Source organism: Staurois parvus, unplaced genomic scaffold (genome assembly GCF_062004578.1).
Source record: "Staurois parvus isolate SC_StPar_1 unplaced genomic scaffold, SC_StPar_1.0 ptg000089l, whole genome shotgun sequence".
Lineage (NCBI taxonomy): Eukaryota > Metazoa > Chordata > Amphibia > Anura > Ranidae > Staurois > Staurois parvus.
This window is the reverse complement of record NW_028317885.1, coordinates 318,529-338,720: the sequence shown is the minus strand read 5'-3', so window position 1 is coordinate 338,720 and position 20,192 is coordinate 318,529. Positions and strand designations below refer to the sequence as shown.

Below are 20,192 nucleotides of genomic sequence, written 5' to 3'. Positions count from 1 at the left end.
ATCTAAGAATTGGTAACATGCAATATAATACATCTTTGCTTTTGGGTTTAATATTGCTTCAAGCAGGCCATAGATAGATCTTTTTTTTTTTATATATATATATGCTAGCCAGCAGATTTAAAGACAAAACTAAACTGATTCCCCCATTCACACATTCAAGGTGGATGAGGGAATCCACCCCTCTGCGATATTGTATTCTGACAGCGGGGACTCCCTGCCATAAGTGTTTACTGATCACCGCTGCAGGCAATCGTCTGCAATGCTGATCGGAGCAAAGTTTTACAACAAGCCTGTTCAACAGCAATCAGCCCTTTAAATGACTGCTGTGGCCATGGATGAATCAAAGTTTGGGGGGGGTTTCCTCTGAATTGTCTGAATTTTGATCCATCCATGGCCAACTTTACCCTTTAAAGTTGTGTTGCTGGCCAGCCTTATCAGCCCTTGGTTTTTTTTTTTTTGTTAATTAATTTGATTATGGGATCTTGGCCCTGGTGTAGATTTTCCCAGACAGACTGTGCAGACAGGTGTATCTTGTGCTAAATCTGTTTCACACCACTAATAGCATTTATATAGCTCACGTCACGTCCCTTTTTATTGATGAGAACGTGCGGGAAGACACAGGAGAAAAATTCATTACAGAGGTGGGGTGACCTGGAGAGCGAAGGAGTTACTAGAATCTTGTATGTCACTGCTATACAGTATGCTCTCAATCAGAGTTGATGGGAATAGAGGATGCTGAATAACCCCAGGTTCACACCTAAGCATTTTCCGCAGCGATTTGAAGAAACAGTGCAGTCCATTTAACATGATTTCCTATGGGGCACTTTCACATCTCTGCATTTTCACCCGGTGAATTTTTAGAAAGGGTCAATGACTTTTTTGAAAGCAATACGTTGCGTTTTTGGTTCTATAGACTTCAATGGGAATGCTGCAGAAAAGCATGTATTGCGTTTTTGATGTGTTTTGCATCTAAAATCTGCCTAGCAACAAGAAAAATTTAAAAGAAAATCGCTGAAAAAACCCAATGCAGAAACGGGTCAAACGCAACCCACATTATTATTTATTTCAGGTACTTATAAAGCGCCGTCAATTTACACAGCGCTTTACTTATATGTTGTACATTCACATCAGTCCCTAACCCTCAAGGGGGTGTACAATCTAAGGTCCCTAACTCACATTCATTCATACACATACTGGGGCCAATTTAGACAGGAGCCAATTAACCTACCAGCATGTCTTTGGAGTGTGGGAGGAGACTGGAGTACCCGGAGGAAACCCACGCAGGCACAGGGAGAACAGGCAAACTCCAGGCAGGAGGTGCCGTGGCTGGGAATCGAACCAACAACCCTAGTACTGTCAGGTGGAAGTGCTAACCATTTAGCCACTGTGTTGCCCATAGGCGTGAACCTAGCCTACTGCTAAGTTCACACCTATGCAGGTTGCATTTGACCTGTTTCTGCATAGTGTTTTGCATTGCATTTTTGTGGTTTTGCACTTGCATTTTTGCTGCGTTTTTAATGCGTTTTTTTTTTTTTTGTTCTTGTTGCTAGGCAGATGTAAAACTCATCAAAAGCGTGGCAAAAATGCCACAAAAATTTACTACATGCTTTTCTACAGCATTTACATTGAAGTCTATAGAAGCAAAAATGCAACTTTTTGCATTTAAAAAAAGTCCCTTACCATTTGCAAAGAACGCACCGGGTGAAAACGCGGAGATGTGAACCTGTCCCAAATCATGTTAAATGGACTGTACTGTGTTTCTGCAAAATGCTGCAGAAAATGCTTAGGTGTGAACCTAGGGTTAGGCTGCTTTAACACTGATCCATTTTTCTTCCACTTTTGCATAAAAAAAAACGTGTGACCATGTATTCCTATGGAACCTTTAACACTGATCCGTTGCGGGTCTGCTGCGTTTAGTAAAATCCTGCTGGCTGCATTGTTGGTGTGGTAAAAAAATCTGCACCTCTCAATTGAAATGCATTGAACAGAAAATGCATCAAAGGACATTGTATTGGTTTTTGAGTTGCATGTGCTGTGTAAAAAGCACCACAAACATGGTAAAAATGTGGCAAAAATGCATATACGTTTTTGCTGCAGATCGCTGTGAAAGTAGCCTTAGTGAATAATGGAAACTGCGTTCACGGTGAATCACCAATCATGTGCTAGGGGAAAAAATAACAAACCAAAACTGGATTTTGCCTTGCACAAGATCGGATGGATGCAGCAAACACGGCTTCAGTGTACTCACTAAAATAAGTGAACATGATATACTTGTTTATGAAATCAGTCTCCAGATCTAATGCACAGTGAATCTGGCCATAGATGGATCCAAAATCGGCCGGTGCAGCAGGGACTGGCTGGATTTCAATCTATCTATGGCCAATCCTGTTTGAAAGAAATGGATCTAAGGATCAGCTTCTCTCAAAGCTTCTTTTTTTCTGGCTGATCCAAACAAAGAAAAAAGAATGTCTGTCTATGGCCAGCTTAACACCCCGGTCGTACTGGGTGTGACTTTGCTTGTGATTTGCATGCCATGCGACTTGCAAATCGTATGCCAAGTCGCACTCTGTTGTCCGCAATTACAGCGGTCAAATTGGTGCGGTTCCAACCTATTCAGAGCCGCACCGATTTCTGAAGTAGTACATGTACTACTTTTCCTGCGATTTGCAAAGACACCTGTGTCAGATGTCTTGCAAATCGCACCTGATTTTGGCATGTCCCCTGACTTTGAAATCGTGCGACTTCACTGTAAGTCACACATATAAATAAATATCCTCCTGCGCTTATGGAAGTGGCCTACAGATTAGCAGCCAACACTTAAAACTGATTGCTTAACAGTGTGTAACGATAATTCCAAAAATTAGTGCAGCGCTCTTACCCTACAATAATCTTCCCAAAAATAATAAATATAATCAACCAACCTATATAAAAAAGTGCATAAAGTGCTCAGACAAACAAGTGACCTGTAGTCACCCCTGTGCCTTACAACCAGTGTATTGACTCAATGTCATAAATATTTACATAAGTGACAGTAATTCATAATTATTGCACATAAACTAAACAGGACCCCTATAACAGGGGATATATTAAACATGATGGGTGGCAAAATGTGATCACACGAAAAACACTTTTAAAACTCCAAATACATAAAATTGTCCATCAACAAGTGGTTTCAACAACACAAAAACACATGCAACGTGACAGTAGTGATGGTATCGGTGGAAGTGTCAGCACACTTTTAATCCTCAACAGCTAGATTGCCTCCTCACCTCCCTTAGGCGACCCAACGGGCCACTTCACATTCAGGATCTCCATTGGATCCTACTCCAACCGTGGCAGATGATTGTGTGACCTGTAGTCCCTCTCCCACCTATTCCATAGGATATTCCAGGCCTCTCAGGAAGGATATGTCTGTCAAACCTGTCTCTCACCACATGGGGTGAGAGAGAAAAGATCCTCCATAGTGTAGTATTTAAAAGTATTCTCCTTTATTTATATAATAACAAATGCCAACTCAATTTATGGCCAGAGAAAACAGCCAGATCCTCATGCTTGGGTGTACTGCATGGGTGGGGGTTTTTCTGGGTGTACCAAAATGGCATCCGATGCCGGAAGTGGGTCACCGCACACCGGAAGCTGCGTCATGGCGTACCTACGCGTTACGTCACCAAAACTGATGACTTCCTTGGGTTCACGAGTTTCGGTGACGTAACGCGTAGGTAAGCCGTGACTCACTTCCGGCGTCAGGAATTGGGGTTGACAGCTGTGAGTGGATATCCCCCCATAGTCAGTGATCACTGCCTGTAGGATCTACCAGCTCACAGCTGTCAAAATCAGTAGATTTCTGCTGCTGGGATTTATACCATCGCTAAACACCCTTGTGAGTGCAGCCTAATGCAAGACATACATGGGTTGAGTTCCGAACGTATTTTCTTTAGAAAATCGGAAATTTTGTAACCCGATGGTGCCACCTTTGATTTCAAAATTCGACCAACCAAGCCTTTAATTTCACCTCATGTTGCTACAGAAAAAGATTTTCTTGGCCAAGAATTTTCTTTTCTTTCTTGGTCACAGCTCATGCTCCTTTCTTTTTCAATTACATTTCTTCCATTATTGATTAGAAATTAGTTTTGTTGTTCAAAAAATTTCCAACATGCCCAATCACTCAAATTCGATGGTCGCTTGAAAATTGGCCGTTGCTGTAACCCATTAATGGTGCGAAATTCGAACACAAATTCTTAGAAAAGATTTTCAAAAGATTTTGGAATTTGACCCGTGTATGGCCGGCTTAAGGCCTCATGTACACTGGACGTTTTTTTTCAAATGCTCCTAGGGGCATCTGGCATTTTTTTTTCCTGCCTCTAAATTCCCCTGAATATTATGCAGGCCATACATGGGTTGAATTCCGAACTAATTTTCTTTAGAAATTTGGAAATTTTGTGCATTTTGTAATCCAATGGTGCCACCGTTGATTTTGAAATTCGACCAACAAAGCCTTTAATTTCACCTCATGTTGCTACAGAAAAGATTTTTTTGTGGTCAAGAATTTTCTTTTCCTTCCAGGTCACAGCTCATGCTCATCTCTTTTTCAATTACATTTCTCGCACGATTCTCCCATCGATTAGAAATTCGTTAATTTTTTAAAAAATGTATGCCAGATCACTCAAATTTGATGGTCGCTCAAAAAATCGTCTGTTGCTGTAACACACTAATGGTGCGAAATTCGAACGAAAATTCTTAGAGAAGATTTTCGAAAGAACATTCTTTTGGAATTCAACCCATGTATGGCCAGCTTAAGTCTGTGTACATAGGGGGAGATTCACTAAAACTGGAGCACTGGGAATCTGGTGCAGTTGTGCATGGTATCCGCTTTTAAAGCCGGCCATACACAGGTCAAATTATGAAAAATTTTCCTTTCAAAAATTCTTTCTAAGATTTTTTTGTTCAAATTTTGCACCATTAGTGGGTCATAGAAAAGGCCGATTTTCGAGCGACCGTCGAATCTGAGTGATCAGGCATGTTGTAAATTTTTTGAAAAAACAGAACGACTTTCTAATCAGTGATGGGAGAATCATGTGAGAAATGTAATTTAAAAAGAAATGAGCATGAGCTATGACCTGGAAAGAAAAGAAAATTCTTGGCCACAAAATTTCTGAAATGAAAGGCTTGGTTGGTCAAATTTCCAACTCAATGGTGGCACCATTGGATTACAAAATGCACGAAATTTCCAATTTTCTAAAGAACATTTGCTTGGAATTTGGCCCATATATGGCCTGCATTACTTCAGCTTGTTCAATTAAGCTTTGACAAAAAAAACCTGGAAGCTGATTGGTTTCTATGCACCAGATTTTTCTCTCTCCAGTTTTAGTAAGACGACCCCTGTAGGCCTTTACCCTAGGTTCACATCTGTGTGGGTGGTACTGCTGTGGATCCACACGAAAATCCGTGAAGCCGTACCACCCACACATAGAAATGTGGACCCGTGGGCTGGTGCCATTAGTTCTAATGGCATGCCGCCCGCACTGGAAAACGCAACTGTACTGGGAACCGAGGTTCCCGTGCGGGCTGCATTTTCCCAAGAAGATGTCTTCCCTGTGTGTCCCAGGGCACAGGAGTCCATTCAAATGAATGGGCTCTAGTGCCCGTGCAAAACGCAGCCCGCACGGCCGCATGTATGTGAACCGGAATTTAGCAGCACAGAAAAAAAACATTGGTACATCCAGGAGCAGCGGCATTTTTGCAGAAAAAAAAGTTTGCCATGTCTAAAAGGCTGTTTAGTACCTAAAAGTTAATTCATTCCAGTGGCCACAATAAATTATTTTGCTTGATGTGGCAAATCATGGTACACACTTTTACAAGCGTCAAGCGTTTTTTTCTGCCAGGAGGAAAGCCGTCTAGGAGAGATAGAAAATCGTCCAGTGAGCATGAGGCCTAGGGCTAGGTTCATACCTATGCAGTTTGCTTTTGATGCATTTATGCAGTACTTTTTATGGTGCGTTTTGAATATGCAATTTTGCCACGTTTTTGATGCATTTTGCATTTTTTTTTCAACTTGTTGCTGGGCAGAATAAAATACAAAACGCGTCAAACGTATCAAAAAAGCACTACATGCTTTTCTGCAGCGTTTCCATTCAAGTCTATAGAACCAAAAACGCAACGTTTTTTGCGTTTTTAAAAAAGTCCCCGACCCTTTGCAAAAAACGCACTGGGTGACAACATGGAAATGTGAACGTGTCCCATAGGGAATCATGTTAAATGGACTTCTGCGTGATTCTGCAAGACGCAGCAGAAACCGCATAGGTGGAGAAGCGCTGCACGTCTCCCACTTGCTCTGCTGAGTCGGCGTGAAGTGAAGAGTGATCTCCCCGGCCCATCACATGAGCGGGGGGGAGGACTTTCCAATAACAGGGCAGGCTGGAAGATTCGTATCGTTTCCCTTCAGTGCTGAGCTCATGTTACACGGCAGGAGAGAGACGCACACGGCATTTCCTTGTGAAGGAGAACTTGGCTTCACCAGCGCCCACAGGCCCACCTACAAGTAGATATGGTGTCACTCACATGAGCACACCATGGCGTGGCCTTCATTGCAGCGTGGCATTTCTACATGCCCCTTGACACCTCCTGTCAAACTCTGCCATGTAAGCGCTTGTTCGCACTAGCGTTGCTTTCTGAAGAGTTGCATGCAGTTGTAGGGTGGTCTCATTCATGTGAACGAGTTGTTTTCAGTGGGTGGTAGTGCCCGCCAAAAGTGACCGGGGGGGGGGAATAACTCTGGCAGCAGCCGCAAAAGATCACATCCATGTACACCCCTGGCTGCTGCCTCCTCAGCTATAGGGGGTAGTGGTCTGGGGGCAGTAAAAACATGGCTCCACTGGTTCCCCCCCCCCCCCCCCCCCGTCTATAAGTCCTGAGGGCTAATTCACACTATTTGTGGTGACAAACATGTTAGTGCCCTGTAATCTGTCACTGCAGGGACACAGGAAACAATGTCTTTAGTGTGTCCTATTCACGCTGCATGTTATCGCAGCACACCGCGCCGAATCACACTGTAAGGCAGCGCAGTGTATCATTTATAAAGAGGATCCTCCTGCACTGAAATGGAGTCCTAACCCTAAAGCTGCTGACACTAACCTTATACCCAATAAGTGTATGAAACAATAAATACCACAGTGTAGCGCTAACAGAAAACACAGAAAACTAAACGATAGCTGGTGAATAATAAATACAAAATTAGCACACAATAACCGATCCCCCTGACATCCACATCAGAGGGATCTACATATAAATAAATATAATAATGATTGATATAAAATAAAGTAAAGTGAGCGCTCATTAAATGTCAATGAGAAAATAAGCAGCTAGTGGCACAAGAGGGGATCACAACCTCCTCTGACTGTATAAATAAATAAAGTGCAGCGCTAAAGCATATTAAAAAAGTTCGTTCTTAGAAATTCGTTGTCAGAAGTTCATGAGATATCTCGATCAATACAATGGTATACACAGCTAGAAGGATCCAGTGGAAATGACAGAAATGCGCACTCACCGACCGCGCATAGGAAATGCGCATTTGTGTGTTAAAATCACAGATGTCGAACTCCCTCAGGACGAGGTGTCATCAGGCGGTGATCTGCTAGGCTCACAGGACCTCCTTAGGATCAGGATTAAAACGGCCAGGTGAGGGCTCCCTCCTCCAGATGTAGCTGTGTCTGCCAGTCTGATAACCCCTCAATAAGGGGTAAAAAAAGGGGAAAATGCCCATAGTGTAGTATTTCAAAAGTTTATTGTATAACAAATATAACAGGACAGGTCAGTGTTAAAACTGGCAAACAGCCAGAAAGATGGCCATGGAGGTCAGCCTCCCCTCTGAAGATGTGCCTTAGCACGAAAGGCCTCAGGAGGAACTGACAGCTTGTGACGCCTCATCGCCGCCCAGACCACGAGGAGGTCTGGCAGCCATTTTACTGTAGGTCAGTATTAATCATTCACCTTGCACTTTCTGGCATTTTGCCAGTTTTCAACACTGACCTGTCCTGTTATATTTGTTATTAAATAAACTTTGGAAATACTACACTATGGGTATCTTCCCATTTTTTACCCCTTACTGAGGGGTTATCAGACTGGCAGACACAGCTACATCTGGAGGAGGGAGCCCTCACCTGGCCATTTTAATCCTGATCCTAAGGAGGTCCTGTGAGCCTAGCAGATCACTGCCTGATGACACCTCGTCCTGAGGGAGTTCGACATCTGTGATTTTAACACACAAATGCGCATTTCCTATGCGCGGTCGGTGAGTGCACATTTCTGTCATTTCCACTGGATCCTTCTAGCTGTGTATACCATTGTATTGATCGAGATATCTCATGAACTTCTGACAACGAATTTCTAAGAACGAACTTTTTTAATATGCTTTAGCGCTGCACTTTATTTATTTAATAATGATTGATAGATTATGTGTAACACATGAATTCCCTCTCATTGGGAATATACTGTGCACATAGTAAAGTGTTATCCGTACACACAAAAAATGTGAAATCCCACTATAAATGTGCAAAACCAACTGCAAACAAAAATGCTGTAAAAAGTCCTAAAAACAACACATTTGGTGGTGCTCCAACTTCACTCTCATGCAGTTGTAGTGATGTGTAGGTGATCAACACGTGATGATCCTCCAGTGGCCAGAATACCCCCTCACCTCCTTACTTAGACCCCAAAGGGCCAGCTCGCTTTGGGGATCAACAGATCCTACAAGGACAGACTCCTCCTAGGCTTCCCCTCAATAATGGCATGTGTCTCCAGCCTCCAACCAGCTAACAGCAAGCTTCTCCCAGGATCATAGTAAAACACAAACAGAGACCCTCCATAGTGTAACCTGTTTATGCCAGCATAAAATTCAAATAAAAATATGGGTACGCGGGGAGGAGCTTCTGGGAACGTGGTGACATCACTTCTGGCGTGGAGGCCATATTGGAACACCTTTTCAGATACCCATGCAGTACACCCATAGCATGTGGTAGACGAGCTGAGATGTGAAGAAAACAATGTGCGTGGGCATTTTTTATTTGAATTTTATGCTGGAATAAACAGGTTACACTATGGAGGATCTCTGTTTGTGTTTTACTATGATCCTGGGAGAAGCTTGCTGTTAGCTGGTTGGAGGCTGGAGACACATGCCATTATTGAGGGGAAGCCTAGGAGGAGTCTGTCCTTGTAGGATCTGTTGATCCCCAAAGCGAGTTGGCCCTTTGGGGTCTAAGTAAGGAGGTGAGGGGGTATTCTGGCCACTGGAGGATTATCACGTGTTGATCACCTACACATCACTACAACTGCATGAGAGTGAAGTTGGAGCACCACCAAATGTGTTGTTGTTTTTGGGACTTTTTACAGCATTTTTGTTTGCAGTTGGTTTTGAACATTTATGGTGGCATTTCACATTTTTTGTGTGTACGGATAACACTTCACTATGTGCACAGTATATTCCCAATGAGAGGGAATTCACGTGTTACATATAATCTATCAATCATTATTATATTTATTTATATGTGGATCCCTCTGATGTGGATGTCAGGGGGATCGGTTATTGTGCACTAATTTTTGTATTTATTATCACGATTTATTATTCACCAGCTATCATTTAGTTTTCTGTTAGCGCTACACTGCGGTATTTACAGTGTATCATTGCAGTGAATGAAGTGTACGTTTTGTACAATTCAAACAAAGTTTATTAAAAAAAAATAGTTAGCTGAGCGATGTGCTGCCCCGTAGCGCAGTCAGCAATGCAGAGCTGCGGGAGCGGTGCATCTCTCCAGCAGCTCTGCGTTGTGTGAATTCGCCCTAAGAGGATGGGGTTGTGCCAATACCGTGAGCCAAAATCGTGTGCCAAAGCCATGAGCCAAATGCTGAAAAACAAACAAAAACGGCATCAGGATATGGCAGCGTCGCCTCCTGAATGCCCACAAACCTCTATTCACTGTTCTCTGAAAAGCGATCCACCGAAGGGTGTGAAATGAGCCTTAGGATATCAACAAATGGGATGATGGCTGCCAGTAATGGTTTGCATTTTAGGCATGGCTTACTTTTATTCGGGGGGGTCTCGGATTCTGAATTTGGCCTTTGGCAGTCAGACGCTTTTTATCACATTGGGAAGTTTTCCAATCTGCTATAAAGTAGGAGGAAGGATCAAAGGTCTGTGTACGCACCATTGTCAACCTGTGCAAGGAGAGCAGCTACTTCTCCAACCTTCTTCCTCCTGGAGATATCTGCCCGGCTATGGCCAGAATTATCCCCTCATTTATTTATACACTGCAGACAATTTCCATAGAACTTTACATACTGTGCAGCACAGTGGCTAAATGGTTAGCACTTCCGCCTGGCAGTATTAGGATCATCGGTTTGAATCCCAACCACAGCACCACCTGCCTGGATTTTGCATGTTCTCCCTGTGCCTGCGTGGGTTTCCTCCAGGTACTCCAGTTTCCTCCTACACTCCAAAGACCTGCTGGTAGGTTAATTGGCTCCTGTCTAAATTGGCCCTAGTATGTGTATGTATGAATGGGAGTTAGGGACCTTAGATTGTACACCCCTTGAGGGTTAGGGACCAATGTGAATGTACAATATATATGCAAACTGACAGCGATATACAAGTACCTGTGGTAATAGTAATACTGTACATTTATATTAGTCTTTGCTGTCAAGGGTCGTACAATCTAAGGTCCCTAACTTACATTCATACATACACATACTAGGGCCAATTTAGACAGGAGCCAATTAACCTACCAGAATGTCTTTGGAGTGTAGGAGGAAACTGGAGTACCCGGAGGAAACTCACGCAAGCACAGGGAGAACATGCAAACTTTAAATTAGTGTTATTTAAAGTGTGGAATGGCAGACCATTCTCTAGGGGTCCATTCACACGGGTGTTCTGTTTTGTCCGTTTTTGATCCATCCATTGATGGATGAAAAACCGACATCAATGCATCTCTATGGAAAAACGTTTACATCCGCATCCGTCAACATCCGTTTTTTTTGAACGGATCAAAGCCTTATTTTTGTTCCATTATAAAATGGAACGGATGTAAACGGACAAATGAGTCATTTTTGTATTGGTAGTGGATATAAAAAGCGTCACTGAACTAATTTTAAAAAAAAAAGACCGGCCATGTGAAGGGACCCTTACTTGCTCATTTTGGTCCGTTAAATATGCCATTGAACGCTCTTTTTGTTAAATCTGTTTGAAAATTGCAAAAAACAACAATTTTCGATCCTGCCAATAGCCTTTTGAGTTCCTAACTTCCAGGGATGTCTGTCTCTGCTTTTGTCATTTTGTTCTGAGTTGTCTTTGTGTGCTACAAAACACCTACCCCCCCCCCCCCCCCCATGTAAAAGAATAAGGCTGCTTTCACACTGATTTTGTTTTTCTTCCACTTTTGCAGAAGAAAAATGTGTGACTGTGGAACTCTGGAGGTCTTCAGAGTGATCCGTTGCAGGTCTGGTGTGTTTTTCAAAGTTTTGCTGCATTTTTGATGCGGTTTAAAAAAAAAAACACCAAATAGAAATTGATGGGAAACATGGCAAAAACGCACCTGTGTTGCGTTTTTGGTGCATTTTTTTGAGTTATGCATCCCCTAAAAAAAGTGCTGCAAATGCGATAAAAACGTGGCAAAAACACATATATGCATTTTTGCCACGGATCAGTGTAAAAGTAGCCTAAAGGAAATGGGGATGTTTGTAGTACTAACATGTTTACTGGCCTAGGGAGTCCACTCCTCCTAAGATGCAGTACAGTGAATGAGCGTTGTCACCCCAGGACAGGAAGTGTGTTACTGACACCATCACCAGGTGAACATACCTTTTGGGTGTTCAGTTTAGACAGGATAGACAGAATAAAATAAACTGATCAGTGAGCGCTTAATGATAGTATAGCAGCTAATAGCACAAAAGGCAATCAGAATAAAATCTCATAAAAATACTTGGAAAAAGTGCAGCGCTAAAACACATACAAATTAATATTATCAATCCATGAAACAAGCTGAACAAATTATGAATAAATGAATCCCAATATTCTAAAATAGATATATAAAAATGGTGATAGTCTGTGACAGGTGATGGTTACAGGAGATGTTAGTGACTTTACATTCCAGGTGGCAAGGTGATAAAATGGTAAAATACGCACTCACCAGATGCGTATCTTTATATACGCATATAATAGATAACCAAAGGTCCCCCTCATGGGATGGGATGGATGAGCTGAACCGATTGTAACGGACTCTCCCCCTCTTGGCATTGGTCTGGTCTGGTCAGTGGTCGTCTCTCTTGTGGTAACCCTGAACGCCACCTTAGAGCCTCTCAGGTATATGGCCTGGATGGATCATGCTGGACCTGGCGTATTCCTCTAATCGTGGTAGGCTGATGTCTGCAGTATGGAAAAACCTCCTTTGTCATGAAGTGTGGGCTCTGGGGATGAATTGTTGGCTCACAGGGGAGTCAACACAAAAAATGGCCCATAGTGTAGTATTTAAATAAATGTATTAATCCACATGGGTACATAAGAAAAAGTGATCAAATCAAGGTTGGTATAAGAAAAAAAAGTACACTGACCGTACATAAAATATAAAGGAGGCCACCGGACCTGTATCAGGGACTGGTGGCTTGATGTCATGACGTTATGGCCCCTTGGACGCGTTTCATGCAATTGCACTTCCTCAGCAAGGGAGAAAATAACTATGGGCTATTTTTTGTGTTGACTCCACTGTGAGCCAACAATTCATCCCCAGAGCTCACACTTCATGACAGGAGGTTTTTCCATACTGCTGACATCAGCCTACCACCATTAGAGGAATATGTCAGGTCCAGCACGATCCATCCATTTTTATATATTTTAGAATGTTGGGATTAATTTATTCATAATGATTTGTTCAGCTGTTTTTACGGATTGATAATATTAATTTGTATGTGTTTTAGCACTGCACTTTCTTTTCAAGTATTTAGACAGGATAGGATGGTGTCACTTCCTCTGCCTACCCTGAAGTCGGTGATTGCACTCCAAGGAAGTGAAGGGGGTGGACAAATACAGTACATTACACAACATACACCACTTGTACAGAGCAGAGAACACTGTATATATATATATATATATATATATATATATATATATATATATATATATATATATATAGCATACAAGGCACAGATTATTATACAGTGTACACATACAGCATCCAGAACACGTGCTGTGTGCACCGTACAGAAAACCCCTTTTCTAGTTTGGCTCTCTAGCTCCCTTGTCTCCTCCTCCCATGCTCGTCTCCAGTACTTCTCCAGAGCCTCCCCCATCCTCTGGAACTCTCTACCCCAATCTGTTCAACTATCACCTACTCTGTCCACTTTTAGGTGATATCTGAAAACCTATCTCTTCGGGGAAGCCTATCCTGCCTTCAGCTAATAACCAAATTTTCTGTTTCTCCCATCATTTCATCTCTACAGTTATTACCTTTTTGTTCCACCAGCCCTTCCCTCTTAGATTGTAAGCTCCTAGCAGCAGGGCCCTCCTAACCCTCATTTTTTATTGAATGGAGGAGCTCAGCTATGAGGAAAGATTAGAGGAACTGAATGTATTCTCTCTTGAGAAGAGGAGATTAAGGGGGATATGATCAACATGTATAAATACATCCGTGGTTCATATAGTGAACTCGGTGTAGAGCTATTCACCCTTAGGTAATCACAGAGGACAAGGGGGCACTCTTTACGTCTGGAGGAAAAGAAATGTAATCTCCAGACATGGAAAGGTTTCTAAACGATAAGAGCTGTGAAAATATGGAATAGACTCCCTCAAGAGTTGGTTCTGGCCAGCTCAGTGGATTGCTTTAAAAAAGGCCTGGATTATTTCTTAGATACACAGAATATAACTGGATACTAACATTTATAGGTAAAGTTGATCCAGGGAATATCCGATTGCCTCTCGGGGGATCAGGAAGGAATTTTTTCCCCTGCAGAGGAAATTGGATCATGCTTTGCTGGGTTTTTTCCCTTCCTCTGGATCAACTGTGGGTAAAGGGTGATAACTTTTTTTTTTTTTTTTTTTTAAATGGTTGAACTGGATGGACTTTTGTCTTTTTTTCAGCCAGACTAACTACCGGTATGTAACTATGAACTGTATTGTCTCCCATTATATTGTAAAGTGTTGAGCAAACTGTTGGCGCTATAAACAACTTGTATAATAATAACAGAAGGCCACTGAAATGGTCACCTAAGACCCCATTTATACTTTTTTTTATGTTCTGGAAACGTAGGCAGAAAGTTGTGTCTGCCCGCGGTCCCAGAAATGTGCAGAAAACGCAGCAAGACATACGCGCGGTGCCATTATTTCTTTATGGCACCCCAAATGCAGTTGGCAGTTGCGCATTTTGTCATGTGACAAACTGCGCATTACAAAAATGTGCTTGGATCACTGCAAAAAAAAAAAAAAAAAGTGCAGGTACCGTGGTATGTTTGTCATGCATTCGGCAGCCCATTCACTTGACTGCTCTCGCGTGACACAGATGCATGGGAGAAAAATGACGCATCACGCAGGTGTGAATGCTGCCTCAGTCTAGGTTCACACCTAAGCGTTTTTCTTTTTGCAGAAACGCACAGCAGTCCATTTAACATATAGTAAATAAAAGTGTAGCGCTAAAACTAGAATAAAACGAATAAATGAATAAAAATTTGTTTAAAAGTTTGTCCAATGAATCAAATCTCATAAATGGCACAAATAATATTATCCACAGCAGCAGATATCTCTTAGAAGCTTGTGACGAGAGAATGGCAGAAATGTGCACTCACCGATTGCGCATAGGAAATGTGCATGTAAATAACCATCAGATGGAGTGTAAAACAGCAGGTGGATGGTGAGGCTTCCCTCAGGAGAAATTGGTCATTAAGCTTGGGTGAAGTAATGGTCTGCTGGACTCAGAAGACTCCTTTAAGGATGTGTGGGTGAACAGCCTGGATACAGGGCTCCCTCCTCTGGATGCTGGATTTAATGGAAGTAGTGCTGTGGATCTAATAGCTCCTCCATAGGGAGCCAAAAAGAGAGGGAGGTGCGCAGTCGGTGAGTACGCATTTCTGTCATTCTCTCTTGTCACAAGCTTCTAAGAGATCTGCTACTGTGGATAATATTATTGGTGCTATTTATGAGATTTGATTAATTGGACGAACTTTTAAACAAATTTGTATTCGTTTTATTCTAGTTTTAGCACTGCACTTTATTTATTTACTCTTAGTTTATGAGGTTATTGTGATTGCCTCTAGTGTCCTAGCTGCTATTCTTTTTATAGAGCGCTATGTATAGGGGCATATTTATCAATGGTGGTGAATCAATCCCTGTCATTTCAAGTACAGAATAAATGCACTTTCACCCAGAAAGAAGCAGTGTGACTACAACCACACCTTGTGTAAATGAGAGACTTTTGCCTGTAAACAGCTTCATAACTGGAAATGTCTACAGACACTTCAAGAAGAATTCCTTTGAGTCATGCTACATGGATAATTTGCTGGCTTAAGCCGACCATAGATGGTTCAAATTCATCGATCAACCTGGGTACAACTAGTCGGTTTTTTTTGCAAGCGATTTGTTGCCAGCGGCTATGGCTGCTACCAATAATTATTGTGTTCTCCTGACGGGGATGGCGGCTTCCCAGCTTCTGCCCCCCCTTGCTGGGAGAACACAATAGCTCTGCGAGAGGGATGCAGGAACACAGTGTTGGTGGGGGAATGAAGACTTTTTTTCTTTTTCTTTTTCTTTCCTGCTGCAGGAAGGAAAATCATATCAACTATGGCCTGCCTCAGTTGTATTCATAAAACTGATAGTAATTAAATGTTAAGAAAAACCATTGCGTGTGTGTGTGTTAAGAAGTTTCCCTGTCCTTACACACTATTGTATATAAATATATATTTTACATACACTATATTGCCAAAAGTATTGGGGCGCCTGCCTTTACACGCACATGAACTTTAATGGCATCCCAGTCTTAGTCCATAGGGTTCAATATTGGGTTGGCACACCCTTTGCAGCTATAAAAGCTTCAACTCTTCTGGGAAGGCTGTCCACAAGGTTTAGCAGTGTGTCTATGGGAATGTTTGACCATTCTTCCCAAAGTGCATTTGTGAGGTCAGACACTGATGTCGGAGGAGAAGGTCTGGCTCACAGTTTCCACTCTTATTCATCCCAAAGGTGTTCTATCGGGTTGAGGTCAGGACTCTGTGCAGGCCAGTCAAGTTCCTCCACCCCAAATTCGCTCATCCATGTCTTTATGGACTTTGCTTTGTGCAATGGTGCGCAGTCATGTTGGAACAGGAAGGGGCCATCCCCAAACTGTTCCCACAAAGTTGGGAGCATGAAATTGTCCAAAATGTCTTGGTATGCTGACGCATTAAGAGTTCCCTTTACTGGAACTAAGGGGCCAAGCCCAACCCCTGAAAGACAACCCCACACCATAATGCTCCCTCCACCAAACTTTACACTTGGCACAATGCAGTCAGGCAGGTACCATTTTCCTGGCAACCGCCAAACCCAGACATGTCTATCGGATTGCTAGACAGAGAAGTGTGATTTATCACTCCAGAGAACACGTCTCTACTGCTCGAGTCCAGTGGTGGCGTGCTTTACACCACTGCATCCAGCGCTTTGCATTGCACTTGGTGATGTAAGGATTGGTTGCAGCTGCTCGGCCATGGAAACCCATTCCATGAAGCTCTCCACACACTGTTGTGCTAATCTGAAGGCCACACGAAGTTTGGAGGTCTTTAGCTATTGACTCTGCAGACAGTTGGTGACTTCTGCGCACTGTGCTCTTTAGCATGCGCTGACCCTTGTCTGTCATTTTACGTGGCCTACCACTTCATGCCTGAGTTTCTGTTGTTCCCAGTTGCTTCCACTTTGTTATACCACTAACCAAAATTTCACGGATGGACTTATTGCACAGGTGGCAACCTATCACGGTACCACGTTTGCATGAGAACAACCCATTCTTTCACAAATGTTTGTAGAAGCAGTCTTTATGCCTAGGTGCTTGATTTTATACACCTGTGGCCATGGAGGTGATTGGAACACCTGAATCCAATGATTTGGAGGGCTGGCCCAATACTTTTGGCAATATAGTGTGTTATAATACATATTATAGCACTTTAAAAAAATCCTTAGTCACCTCGGTAGCAATAGACCTTATGGAGGAATGTATTCTCAAAATTCAAGACCGCGATACTGACATTAAAGCTGATTTTTTTTTTTTCTAACTTTCTATGAAGAGCGGAATCTTGGTAGCCTTCCAGCCCTCTAATGTAAGGACACAGCTGGGTTCACACCTTAGCGTGTTGTGAACATATGCAAAAGTGGTGCGATTCATTGTTAATGGCACCCCAAATGCAGCAAGTAGATACTTGTTTTTGCATGTGCCAAAATGTCTAGAACTCAATTCTCAAAAAGGTGCATGAGCTGCTTTGGTGTGTTTGTTGCATGTAGGGTAGCTTATTCATATAGCCCAAAAAACACATGCATTCACGAAACGCTAGGTGTGAACCGAAGCAGACTAGCTGATTTTTTTGGGGGATCTTTGAGAAGGAATTACTTCACAGTACACGCTCATACAGAGATCAGGCAAAGATGGTTTGTTTTAAAAGTTATTTTACAGCTTGTTAAAAATACTGAAGTACCTTTTTTAAAGTGGTATTAACCACTTGCCTACCACTTTTAACCCCCCCCCCCCCCCTCGTGCCCAGGTCAATTTTCAGCTTTCAGTGCATTAGCACTTGGAATGACAATTGCACGGTCATGCAACACTGTACCCATATGAAATTTTTATTTTTTTCACACGAATAGCGTTTTCTTATAGTGGTACTTAATCGCCACTGGGGGGGAGGGGGTTATTTTTTGCACTATAGACAAAAATAGAGCAAAAAATTTGAAAAAAAAAAGTTTTTCTTTGTTTGTTTCTATTATAAAATCTTGCAAACAGGTCGTTTTTTCTCCTTCACTGATGTGCGTTGATGAGGTGGCACTGATAGGCTGCACTGATGAGGAAGCAAAGGTGGGCATTGATGAGGAGGCACTGATGCTGCTGCACTGATATGCAGCAATGATGGCCAGACTGGTGGTACTGCTGGGGATTGGGTGGCACTGCTGGGCACTGATTGGCGACACTGATCATCAGTGCCCTGATCAGTGTGGGTATCTTCTGTGATATTTGCTGGTTATCCAAAGGTGCCCCCTGTGCTCCTTCATCCAGAGTAGTGTCTCTCTAATACAGGAAGGGTGTTACTAGCCAGAACACCAGGTGAAATCAGATGGGAAAAATCCTCAAAAGAAAACGAATGCAACCACCACGTCTAATGATTGATAAACTGCAATATATTACATTTTTGGGTTTAATACCGCTTTAATGTGCATAGTCTGGGCCGAGTTGCTCTTTAAGCTATTAATTCATAAAAGATATATTTCCCTTTCAAAGTGTGATATTTTGTTCCCAGGTTGTAATCTCATCCAGCGATGGCCTTCTTTGGAATAGCGCCCTGCGGCGGCCATGTCCACCAGTGTGCTCATTTATTAAGGGCTGGTGTGAGCGTTGGCACCAACCGCAGTTTACATGTGACCAGTAGATTTGCTGCCAAGGAGTATTACGATGTGGTGGTTGTCGGAGGCGGTGCTGGAGGAATTAGCATGAGCGCCCGGATGAAGAGGAAAGTTGGAGCCGGGAAAGTTGCCATCATAGAGCCAAGTGAGGTAAAGTGTCTCATTTTCTGTGTCTATCCTCTTATCTGGTATGTACATATACAAGGTTGTAAGTTTGAGTCACAAATTGGCCCTGATGGTAAAATGCATTTAGTTGTAATTACACCACAATCTGCCATATATAGATTATGTAACATAACTTCTTGGACTGTGTGGCTTTATAATTATAGTCACAATATTTGTAATTTACATTTACATTTCAAATTCTCCATCTCTACATTTTTAAGCTATATTAGTTTTACAGAATCGGTTAAAATTTTAAAGTAGAACCAAAACCAAAAACGTAGAGTTTAGTCTTCAGTTATACTTTAAAGATAAACTATGATCGTTTTGGTTGGTTGGTTTACAAAATACCCCAATACAAAGAAGAGTGTTTATATATATTTTTTTTTTTTTCTAGGTTTTTGTGCGGGTTTTGAAAAAACAAACATTCCTACTCACCTATGTGGATGCAGCATTGATCCAACGCTGCAATAGTCCTCTGCCACCTCTACACCGTGATCTGAGCGATCAAACACCGCATCGTTCAGTTCTTGGTTATCACTGAGCTGAAAGAGGTGACTGTCACCGGCTCCCCCTCCTGCAGTCTGGCCCCCTCCTGCAGTCACTGGAGCACTGGGCTATGGAGGGGGTGAGAGCGGCTGACTCAGGATCTCAGCGACAGCTGAGTCAACTGCTGGTCAGGGATCTGGGTGGATTCCGACATTTTAAGTCTGGATCTATACAGAGTCTGGACCAGCTGAATGGTGTCAGCTGATAGCGGGCTTTAGCCAGCTGTCAGATGAATACTGCTCACAGGAGTGCAGAATAAAATGCACTCGTGATCTCAAGGAGAAGTAGCAAAAGAGTGTTGGCCCTACTTCTGTAAATCATCGTTGGCTTCAAATTCAAATAGGTTTCAGATTCAAATACATTTAAAAACAAAAGATGAGATACCCTTTAATACAGGGTGCTTTGATGGAGGTTGCATAGCCTTCCAGACTTTCTAATAAGACCGTGCAGCAGTGAAGGCTTTAAGGCCTCTTTTAACACGAAGGGTCTGATCAGGTCCACCTGTGAGTTTTTAAGGTGGACCTGATGAAAGCCTCCATTTACCCCTATGGACCGGCTGTATGTTTGGTTTACACCCTTCTACATCCAATCGAATCCAGAGCAGAACACACTGATCAGCGCTCGCAGCCATTGGCTTCAAGCTGCTGATCAGATGCTGGTTTTCTAGCATGCCCCTTTGATAAAATATGGCCTTAAGCCAAAGACAGGTAGTGAGAACAAGTTATTCAGCTGTGTGTTTTCCTAATGGAGATGACCAGCAGGGGAATAAAGTTAGACTCTATTTATGGCACAAGTAATGATAATGTAATATTTAAAGTATAATCCAAGCCAAACTAAACTTGAAGTGATTGTAAATCCTCACGCAATCAGTTCAAAATAG

At 42.4% G+C, this 20,192-nt stretch overlaps 1 protein-coding gene across 1 annotated transcript in view; it reads left to right on the top strand.

Moving 5' to 3' along the window:
• Positions 1-20,192, top strand: part of SQOR (sulfide quinone oxidoreductase) — a 77,414-nt gene that overhangs the window by 14,801 nt on the left and 42,421 nt on the right. Inside the window, exon 2 of the mRNA XM_089670284.1 lies at positions 18,499-18,751. Within this exon, the coding sequence (XP_089526410.1) occupies positions 18,518-18,751 (234 nt within the window). The 5' untranslated portion in view covers positions 18,499-18,517. The remainder of the gene's footprint in view (positions 1-18,498; positions 18,752-20,192) is intronic.